Source organism: Garra rufa, chromosome 14 (genome assembly GCF_049309525.1).
Source record: "Garra rufa chromosome 14, GarRuf1.0, whole genome shotgun sequence".
Classification (NCBI taxonomy): domain Eukaryota; kingdom Metazoa; phylum Chordata; class Actinopteri; order Cypriniformes; family Cyprinidae; genus Garra; species Garra rufa.
This window is the reverse complement of record NC_133374.1, coordinates 30,583,695-30,595,629: the sequence shown is the minus strand read 5'-3', so window position 1 is coordinate 30,595,629 and position 11,935 is coordinate 30,583,695. Positions and strand designations below refer to the sequence as shown.

General features: G+C 39.5%; 1 protein-coding gene across 1 annotated transcript; it reads left to right on the top strand.

Moving 5' to 3' along the window:
- The first annotated feature begins 479 nt into the window (after window positions 1-479).
- On the top strand, window positions 480-2,457 carry gpr184 (G protein-coupled receptor 184). The gene has a single exon (XM_073818466.1). It carries the CDS (start codon window positions 480-482, stop codon window positions 1,479-1,481), a length of 1,002 nt encoding a protein of 333 aa, XP_073674567.1. The 3' UTR covers window positions 1,482-2,457.
- Window positions 2,458-11,935: the final 9,478 nt, after the last annotated feature.

Sequence of the window (11,935 nt, the reverse complement as noted above, 5' to 3'; positions counted from 1 at the left end):
CCCTAGGCGCTGCAGCAAAAATGGCTACCCACTGTTCTGGGTGTTTTTGTGTGTGGGTTTGCCCAGTTCTCACCGCTGTGTGTGTGTGTGTACTTGGATGGGATGAATGCAAAGCACAAATTCTAGTATGGTACACCATACTTGGCCTTTTGTCATGTCAAATCAAATCATAATCAATTTTTAACTGAATGAGAATTCAAACCAAACCCCAACCAACTGAGTTTGAACTGAGATAGCAAACATGATGTAGAATTACAATTTCATGAAGAACTCATTTATAGCTTATTGTATTCTATATGTATTTTGTAATCAAAAGATTTGCTTATCTGATGGTTGAGTTAATTGTTTTGACAGTATTGAACTTTAGAGAAATATAAGTGAATGTATTCATGAGAAAATTAGTGGCACTACATGTAAAATTCACTTTGTCCAAGTTGTCATTAATTGAATATAAACTTTCTTTGTGCACACAGACGATGATGAATGCAACATCCAACTCAAGCAACGCATCATGTGTGATCATGACCCAACCAGCAGGTCACCTGCTGATGTCCATCTACATCATCGCCTTCATCCTGGGGCTGCTGTTCAACCTGGTCACCATCGGTCCCATAATTCAGCAGATCCGCAGAAGAAACGTTCTGGGGATCTACCTACTCAGCCTGTCTGTCTCGGATCTCCTGTACATCCTCACCATGCCTCTGTGGATCTATTATTTCAGCAACAACCACAAGTGGAACCTTGGCCAAGGACTCTGTAGCCTGGCTGGTTTCTTTTACTACTCCAACCTGTACATCAGCATCTATCTCCTTTGCTGGATCTCCATCGATCGCTGCCTAGCCATCACCTTCCCTCTGCGAGTCCAAGCCTTCCGCCGTCAGCGCTATGCCTGGATCATCTGTGGGCTGGTCTACATTTTTGTCATGGCCTTGCACTGTTTAGTGCTGTACCTGGACAAGTTATCGGATCCTCTGGATGACTATGAGCAAAGGTGCTACGAGACCTTCCCAATGACGGAACGCATTGCGATGTTTAACCTGATTCGGGTTGGAATTGGTTTTCTCCTGCCATTGGTGGTTATCTCTGTCTGCTACTGGTTGATCCCAAACAAGGTGCAGCAAAGCAGAGGGGTGGATGAACAAGGCAAGCGCAAAGTGAGGGTTCTTTCTATGGGGGTCATTGGCATTTTCTCCTTCTGCTTTGCGCCGTACCACATCCTCCTGATGGTAAGGTCCATTGCCTTCTTTTCTGTGGGAGACAAACAGAGCTGCTATTTTGAACAAGCAATGCATATACCCTTCACTTGCTCCCTTGCGCTATCCAGCCTGAACAGTGTGGTGGACCCAGTGCTCTACGTCTTGGCCAGTAATGGAGTAAGGGAGGATATGCGGTTGACCTGTTGGAAAAACAAGCAAAGACAGGTGATAGGAAGCCCTCTTGTTGATTCCAAATGGAAAACAAGAGTAACCAACTTGTGTTGAAACGAACCTCAGTTTTTTGAAATAGACTTGCACATGATAGCCTACACACTGTTTTTGAAGACAATCAGGAATTTTGCAAATCAGGGACCAGCACAAACTTGCCCAAATTGGTAGTGTTGAGAGCACAGGTACAATCTTGTGGATGGGTTCTTACTGTGAAGTTGTGGAGGATCTAGCAGACTTCATACTCTGGCACACACTGTGATGAAGTCACCTGAACTGACTTTTTATTTGGTTAATAACTGCCACCATGACTGCAAACCGCTTGCTTTTCTGCACGTGGTAATAGACAAAGTGCACAGGGTTTTATAGGTAAAGCAAATCTACTGTATAACAAGCCTAATTTACATAGAAAACAATGACTATGACTTTTACTGACAAATATTGACGCTTCAGCACTTTTTCAGTGCATTTAAATATGTCTACTTAAACTGGAATGTGGCTGTGAATAAGATGCTGTTTGTGTTCTGTAATACTGTGCATCGCAATAGTGATTGTTTTGTGAATTAGCCACTGAATTGACAGTGTTTAGCTGAACCCATTTCATTTGAGTCTGAGTCACAACAGAGACCAGAAGAGGGTCAAATCAGAGTTAAGGCCAAGTTCACATGCTCCTGAGTTTATGACCAAAACCAAGAAAATATGTGTTTTGTCTGAGTGAATATTTTAATGGTCCAAGACCATATTTTTATTTGAGTCTAAGAGCAAACATATTTTTCATGGGTTTGATCTTGTTCCTTATGTTTAAATTTAAGATTCAAGTCAAATCTAAGTCAAGGCCAAGTTCACTCATTGGTCTGAGTCTAAGACATTATTTTAATGTTTTGGTTTTGGTCCTTGAGTCTAAGTCCAAAATTATGTTTCATGGTTTTGGTCTTCATGTCATATTTTCATAATTTTAGTCTTAGTCCTAGGGTCCAAGTCTAAGAACATATTTTCATGGTTTTGGTCCTCAAGTCTAAGTCCATGATCATAGTTTCATGGTTTCAGTATTGGTCTTTGAATCTGAGTCTAAGACATTATTTTAATGTTTTGGTTTTGGTCCTTGAGTCTAAGTCCAAAATTATGTTTCATGGTTTTGGTCTTCGTGTCATATTTTCATGGTTTTAGTCTTGGTCCTGGAGTACAAGTCTAAGAACATATTTTCATGTTTTTGGCCTTGTTCCTTTAATCCAAGTCCAAGATTACAGTATATTTTCATCGTTTTGGTTTTGGTCCTCATGTCTAGGTCCAAGATCATATTTTCATGTTTTGGTTTTGGTCCTCGAGTCCAAGATCATTTTTTTCATGGTTTTGGTCTTGTTCCGTGATTCCAAGTCAAAGATCATATTTTCATGTTTTGGTGCTCGAGTCTAAGTCCAAGATCATATTTTCTTGGTCTGAATCTGATTTTAACAACATAATGAATCTCATTTTTTATGGTTTTGGTCTTGTTCTCTTAGTCTAAGTCCAAAATCATTTATTCATGGTTTTGGCCTTGTTTCTTGAATTCAAGTCTAAAACTATATTTTCATGGTTTTGGTCCTCAAGTCCAAGTCCAAGATCATATTTTCATGTTTTGGTTTTGTTCCTTGAGTTTAAGTCCAATATCATATTTTATTGGTCTCTGAATCTGAGTCTAACAACATATTTACATGTTTTGGTCTTGTTCCTTGTTTTTAAGTCAAAGATAATAGTTTTATGGTTTTTGTCCTTGAGTCCAAGTCTAAGCACATATTTGTATGGTTTTGGTTTTGTTCCTTAAGTCCAAGTCCACTATAATTTATTCATGGTTTTGATCTTGGTCCTCAAGTCTGGTCTTGGTCTTGTTTTGGACTAATCTTAGTCTTAAATCTCAACTTTGGTCTTGACTACAGTCTACATTTTTATAATTTTTTTTTTGTGAAATCAAACAAAAAATCTGTTTTATCTGAGTTGTGATATATACTATATCTGTGTCTTCACGAACGTCGAGAGGATGTTTACAAATTATGGCTTTGCAGGGCAACAGGACCTGTATCCCTCTCTTTGAAGGACCCTTGAATTGCTTGAACTTTCTGTGTGAGAGCCGTACTCATCCCAAGTGTTGTTATTGTGGGATAAAGCCTCGCTTGTTTGTCCTTGTTTAATTCACAGATGACTCCCTGTAATCTGTAACTGCTTAAAGCAGATTTAGCCGTTAAAAATTTAATCTGTAAATGTTAAAAACAACTTATTGCAATGTAAGCAATTTTAAAACACAGCATGTTGCTACTCTCAACATTTTTTCTCATGTAACATACCATTACCGCAAAAGGTACATTATGAAATAAAAGAAATGCTCTGACTTCTCTCTGACTCTGACTGTCATGCCTCATTTAGGGAAGTATGCTTCCCTTACTGCTCTTTATATGGGGGTAAAATGATTAGTGTTTTATTCAATGGGTGGGAACATCTAGTATCTGTGTAATCATGCTGCTTTCTGAAGAGAGAGCAACCCATATGACACCAGCAAGTGTTCTCGAGCACTGATGAGGAGGAGCGTTTGCATAGCATCTCTAACCGGTATCGCCCACAATACACTTTGTACTGCTTTGTTCACCCACCTTTCCGCAAGCATGATTGCCTCTATAGATGAGTGGCTCTCGTGTGACTGCAGTCTTCTGCAAGTCTGTGAGTGAGAGTGGCCTTCTGCTCTACTGTAAAATGCCACAGACTATCTGAATAGAGTGATTTTGGAGTGTGAGCGAAGCAATGAATTGCAGCTTTGAGTACCTGATCTGCAGTCTGAATGGTTTAAATGACTGCTCGCTTTCACCTATCGCACCAGACGCTGTGCCATTCAGGGAAGATGGAAATTGGGTGCCATATAGTGTTAGAACTTACTTGTTTGTGCTGTCATCCGCATATACATGCCAGAAAATTTTTGCGAGATTCACTTAAGGATTGAAAACCCCATTCTTTCCTCATAATAACCGTATTGCATCGCAATAAACCTAATGCAAGCTATTCTGCATTACACAATGAAGCTGCCACTAAGGTCTCACCACAACAGGAAGTCTGCAGGGATTTAGACGAGAACAGTACAGAACACTGTGTCTGCTTTCCTCTGCACGAGCAATTGATTTGCTACCTTCCTGAATGCAGACAACAGATGGAGATGAGAGAGCATGTTCATGTAGGAGGCGCAACCTGGCAATGCATCAAAATGCAGATAATTGATTTAGTGTAACTAAGTACTGAAGGAGTGAATCTTACAGAAACACGTCCAGGTCACGTTTTACCATAAAATAAATGAAGCATAGGACACTGTATGCATAAACTACTGTGTAAAAGTTCTTTGGGTCATTATTCTGATCAAATATACTGTCAAGCCTGAAATTATTCATACCCCTGGCTAATTCTGACATAAAGTTACTTGTATTCAACCAGCAAGATATTTTTTTTTTGACCAGAAATGACACAGACTTCTCCAAAAAGAAAATAAGATGATGTACAAGCGGCATCATTGTTTTTAGCTTTTATTTACATTTGAACAAAAAGTGGCATGTCCAAATTTATTCATACCCTTTGCAAACTGTCACAGTCTAAGGGAAAATCCAAAGTTCTATACCATTCCAAATAGTCCAAGCTGTTCTAAAGCATCCTAATTACCCTGATTCATTTTTTTTTTTTTTAGCCGGTGGACCAGGGAACCTAATCACAGTAAATGGCACCATGCAAAAAGAGCAATACATCAAAATTCTCAACAACAACATCAGGCAGTCTGCAGAGTAACTTGGATTTGGGCACCAGTGGACATTTCAGCATGACAACGACCCAAAACACACAGCAAAACTGGTGAAGAAATCAAGGGTGTAGATTTGCTCTGGACATTGGTGGGGACCTATGACAACACCCCCTACCCCCCATATTAGCCGTATTCACAGACAATAGATTGCCCTGCTATAATGAATGTGCGTCAAAGCTGTAAAAAAAAAAAAAAAGCACTAGCATTAACGTTAACTGTTGTCATTACTTTGTTGGACTTTGATGGATTCACCAGCAAACTTGAAGTGACTTACACTTCTTTGAAAAAAAGCTCCTTACTGTATGTCCAGCTTTTTTTTGCTGCCGCCATCCTCACATGTACTGTATGTCACACAACACACCTACTTGCACGGGAAAAAAAATCCATTGCATTTTTGCCGCTGCTTGTATTTGAACGCAGCCATAGCCTCTCACATGATAGCAAGGAAAGGCACAGCCAATCAAAATGTTCATATGTGTTTTGGGGGCGGCAGGACTCAAGGAGAGAACGTATCCCTTTCTGCGTGTCTAGGTTAATGTTGACAGCGTAATTTTTTTAACATCCCCACCGTCCACCCTAAATCTACGCCCCTGGAAGAAATGGTTAACAGACAAAAACATTAACATTTTGCAGTGGCCCAGCCACAGTCCTGACTCAAATCCAATTGAGAATCTGTGGAGGGAGCTAAAGATCAGGCTGATGGCAAGGAGACCCTCCAACCTGAAAGAGTTGGAGCTCATTGCTAAAGATGAATGGGTCACACAGTCACACAGTCGGAAACTCGCTTATCTTTCACCATCATCCTTGCCAATTAAGAAGAAAACTAAATCAACAGCCTCAGCAGGCCGAGCGGACATGGAGGACAACATGGCGATCACCATAAAGCGATTTGAGGACATTCTGAAAACTGAATTAGCAGCAATGCGCACCGAATTCGCCTCTCACATGACTTCAATTCAAAATGCGTGCTCTAAAATTGACTTTTTAACTGGGGAACAGCAAGAGCAGAAAAAAGTGATCAACGAACACACTAGGCATCTGGATGCACTCGAGCAACAAGTGACCGATCTACAAGACCGCAGTAGATGCAGTAATCTCCAGCTGTTAGGATTACCTGAAGGGGCCGAGAAAGATGACCCAATTGGCTTTCTGAAACGGTCATTGCCGACCTGGATCCCATCACTTGCGGGCAAAGATATCAAGATCGAACATGCGCATCGAGTTTACTCCAGAGCTTCAACTGATCATTCCAAATCGCGAGTGTTTCTCTTCAAACTGTTACGCTACAACAACCGGAATTTGATTCTAAACGAAGCAAGACGCCTCGCTCCTGTAAAAGCAAAGGACGGCGCGATGTTGAGCTTCTTCCTCGACTTCTCTCCTACTACGGCAAAGAAGAGGAGCTCCTTCATTGCAGTACGGAAGGAATTGAAAGAGGCAGGTCTGCAGACCTTTCTTCAGTATCCAGCTATGCTGAAGATCATCCTGAAACACGGCGAGACTAAACTAATGCAATCTCCGGATGAAGCGCGTCAATTCCTAAACTTGCTTCCCGGTTCTCATTCTCCTAGGATGGATGTGGTTTAAGGGTTAGATTATACTGAGTGACTCGACCTCTGATTTGCTGATTTAGAAGTTTGTGACACTGTCACACAAGGAAACATGTTTTATACCGCTCAATATATATTAAGTAAGGGATAATCAATGGTTTGCCGTGCGTTAAAGGATTTTAAATGCACGACGTGGAGGCTAATAACCGCCCGACGCGAAGTGCATTTTAAATCCTTTAACGCACGGCAAGCCGTTGATTATCCCGCTTATTCCATGGTTATAGACAAATTAAAACTAGGATTGATATTTGCAGCGCAAAATTTGACTGAATGGATAAAAAAGACGGTTATTTTCGTCAGTTATGACACGCAGCTCTAGCATTCTGGCCGCTTCAAATCAAACTCAGAGATTAAATAGTCCGGTAAAATCACATTTATTTGAATGAAATATAGCATTTGTTTCAGTAGATTATCGATCGACCAAGAGAGTGTGAAGGCAAGAGAGATGACAGTTGTGTGTGTGCGTAACGTTACCTGCCTGCATGCTGTGCGTCTCTCTTTACAAACAACAATTCATTCAAAAACAGCAGTTTTACCACCCCGTTGCTGAGGAATATAATGTAGCGATCTAGTATCTATGCTATTTTAATAAGGATCGCAGGCAAACGCTGACAAGAAGTTTATGTATGTGCGCAGCACAATGCGATCTCCGACCTCTCTCTCTCTCTCTCTCTCTCTCTCTCTCTCTCTCTCTCTCTCTCTCTCTGTGCTTTTGCGTGCATCAATTAAAGCAGCGCATTAATATAGAATGGTGATTAAACTGACTTGGAACTACCTGTGCATTAAACGGTTTTACTGCACACCTGCCAGCCAATCAGAATCCAGTATCCAGACATTCCATGGAATAAGATGGTTTAATATCTATATATTTGAGTTTTAATGGTTTTACATGTTGTCTTAGCCATTTTAATCCTCTTAACTATTTTTAATGTGTGTATGTCTTTAAATGAGTCTGGGTCTGCCTGTCATGTGATCAGTCACATGACAGGAATCAGGAAGCTTACCAGTATAAAGCAAGCAGCATGACAAAGAATCGGGTTCACTGACCAAACACTGGAGTGTGGAGTTATTTTATGGACTTACCATTCCAGTTTCTCACCTTTTGGATTATCACTTTCTTGGACTGTATATACACCGGTGGACACTTTTAACTTGGAACTGCGACCCACTAGGATTCTTAAGGACTGTTTTAGGGTATGATTTAAATGGACAATCTGCTTTTAACAGCCTAAGTTATTCTAGTTTTATTGTGTTGTTTTAGTTCCTTGTGAATATTGTAAATACACGTATTTATTATGTCTATTTTGTTGTTGTCTCATCTTTTTAAAACACAGTTTATCTTGCACAGCGTAATCTGACCCTTTTAAATCACGGTAACATCTACCAATAAGGCTGATTGTTACAAGTTCTTGTGTCGGTCATTTACTGGAAGTTTCTTCATGTAACCTAGGAGACATGGTATTACTAATGTACAGTTCTCAATGTACATAATATAATTATGTTTGCTTCCTCTTTATAGAGAGTATACACACACTTTTTTTTAACCCCACTTTATTACTCCTGTGAATTTGAAGTTAATCTGTTCTCTTAAAATAGGGCTAATAGCGGTGTTCTTGAGAGTTGTACAGGCTGTCATGTTACTGTCACTAAGTCTATAGGGAGGGTGGCAGCCTGGGGATTCTTTCTACTCCAATCTGCAAATGTTCTATGGGGTGGGTTGTGTTTGTGTTAAAGGGTTTTTCTGTGAGGGAGGGATGGGTTAATGGTAGGCTTGAGATATTTAATTTACAGTGGTATTACTCTGTCTCATTTGTTCAGTCCACTTATTTGTTTGATAGTTATGACTGAAATTAATATACCAAGTTGTAACATCAATGGTTTAAATGGCCCCCATAAACGTACAAGTTGTTTAGAACTATTAAGATGTAAAAAGGTTGACATTGCTTTAATCTAGGAAGCTCATTTGCAGAAGGATGATGTTCGTAGATGCAATAATAAATACTACGAGGTGGTCTCTTTCGCAGCAACTGACAATAAAACTAAAGGTGTATTGATAATTGTTAGAAGAAAATTAAATATTTCCATTTTAGACAGAAAGGGTGATAATGCTGGCAGAATAACTTGTATAAAGACTATGGTTGGTAATAGGAAGATAGCATTTCTCTCAGTTTACGCACCATGTAGTCCAAATCCAACTTTTTTTTTCTGAATTATCTTCCTATCTCACTGATCTAACAGACTTCGAGATAGTGATGGGAACGGATATGAATGCTGTAATGTCTAATGATCTTGATAGATCTGGTGACAATTCTTCTTACTCCCAGACTGTTTCTACTGAGCAACTTAACCAATGCATAGCCTCTTTCTCACTAGTAGATGCATGGCGTTTATTCAACCCTTTGCAAAAGTCATACACATTTTTCTCAGCTAGACACAAATCATATTCACGGATCGACTACATCTTTGTTTCCACTTCCTTGGCCTCAATGCTACTTGAAGTCGACTTCTTTCCCCTTTCTCTTTCAGACCATAGCAGTAATTTTCTAAAGTTTTCAATTACCCAGCGACTTTCACGAGCCCCTAGATGGCGCTTTAATAATATTTTATTAAAAGATGAGTGTTTTTGCGATCAATTCAGAAGTAAACTACGTGAATTTATTGACATCAATAAAGGCTCGGTAGATGACCCACGGATATTGTGGGAGGCGACAAAGGGCTTCATAAGGAATTTTTCAATTTCATATGCTTCCTTTCGCCAGAAAATTCACCGTAAGATAATTTCTGATATGGAATCCAATCTCCGATCATTAGAACAATCAACACACTTTTTCTGATCATACGCCAGCTAAAATTGAAACTGTTAGGAAAGAACTTAATTCATTATATAGATACAGAGCTGAATTTCTCATTCAAAGATCTAGACAAAATTATTATTTTCAAGGTAGCAGACCTAGCCATTTACTAGCTCCAAGACTACGTAATAATGAGAAATTTGCTAATATCTCAGCAGTGAAATCTCAAACCAGTGAGGTTCTGACTGACCAGAAGAGTATAAATGACACTTTTCGTTCCTTCTATTATGAACTATATAGCTCCAACTCTATATGTGAACCCACATCTTATACTTCTTTATCTACTCTTAATCTTCCACATTTTTTTTTTTTTTTTTTGCTAGACCCTTATCTCTTATTGAATTAAAATCATCAGCCAAAGTTATGTGCAAGGGGAAATCTCCAGGCCTAGATAGCATACCAGTTGAATTCTGCTTGACCTTCTGGTTCGATTTGGGGCCGCTTATGCTGGATATGATCCAATACTCAATTGATCAAGGGTCTTTTCCACAAAATACGAACATGGCCATTATATCTCTTCTATTGAAAAAAGATAAAGACTCTACTTTATGTTCCAGTTACCGCCCACTCTCTCTAATTGGTACAGATGTTAAAAATTTTGTGAAAGTTTTAGCCTGCCGCCTAGAAGGCTTTATGACTAAGCTTGTCAATCATGATCAAACAGGGTTTATTAAATCTCGCTCTGCTTCAGATAATCCGCGAAGACTACTTCACATAATTTCTTCAATTGACTTTTCCCTCTGCTATACTCTCTTTAGATGCAATGAAAGCATTTGACCATTTAGAGTGGAACTATTTGTGAGCAGTGCTAGATCACCAAGGTTTTAACTCTAATTTTCTAAATATGATAAAAATCCTCTATGCTAATCCCTCAGCTACCATTCTTACTGGACAGATAAGTTCACAATCATTTACAATTGGAAGAGGCGCCCGCCAGGTGTCAGGCACAGATGAAGCAGACAGGTTAGGGATTCAGGGTATTTAATGAAAGTAAAAAGGTAATGATAACAAAACACAGTTCAGAGAACTTTCAACATCATAACTGAAAAGAACACAAAGGGTTAACGGAGGGAGAGAGACTAAGCAGGATTAAACCAAACAAAACAGCTTAACTTAAGGTGGTAAAGTCTCTCAAGGAAGCGGGTTGTTGGGCAGAAGACAGGATGGCTGATGAACTGAGTAAGAATCCAGCTTGTAGCATGTAGATCAGACAGGGTGCTGGTGGAAGTGTGAGTGTTATATAGTGTGCTGGTGAACAGGTGATTGCAATCAGTAGTCTGGTGATGAGGAGCGTGCAGGTGTGGTGAATTGAGCTGACGGGGCTGATGGTGTCCTGACACCAGGGTTGTCCACTTTCACCTTTACTTTTTGCTTTGTCTTTAGAACCTCTTGCTCAAGCTGTACGTCAGTCCGAACTTATACTTCCTATATTAGGAACACTTTACATCACATATCTTTATTTTGTTTTTCTTAGACAAACCAGTTCTTTCAGTTCCCCACGTTTTATATTTGTTTAATCAGTTTGGTACCCTATCAGGGTACACAATTAATTGGACAAAGTCATATCTGCTCCCACTTAATTTTTGTGTTGGGTCTGCGACACTCTCTGGTTTTATTCCGGTGGTGCATTCCTTCAAATACTTAGGTGTAGGTATCTATCCATCCCTGCAGGATATTGCCTCAAAAAATTTGAATAACAATCTGGCTAGAGTCACCTCAGATCTTTCAAATTGGATGCATCTTCCTACTTCTTTCCATGCAAGAATATCTGTTGTTAAAATGAACATCCTTCCTCGCGTTAATTTCTATTCTGCTATGATTCCTTTACCCCCACCTGCTGGCTATTGGAAAAAACCTAATTCAGTAATATCTCATTATATTTGGAATGGTAAACGCCCACAAATTAAATTATCTACTTTACAGCGTAGCAGATCAGATGGGGGCTGGTCCTTTCCAAATTTTACATTATATGCTGACTCCTTTACTCTCCATGCTCTATCAACCTGGTTTAAACCAAGTGTGTCAACCTCATGGTGGGCTATTGAAGAATCTCTTGTTTCTCCTCAAAATATAAAGCATGTGGTTTTTGCTGGCGTCATTAGACAATGTAAACTGTGTTTTGGCCCTATTATAACACATTTTATTTCTACTTGGAGATCAGTGACCAGAAAGATAGAGCCAAATTTGAGGTGGCATCGTCATTCGCCTTTGTTCCATAATAATAATTTTCTATCAGGCAAATCC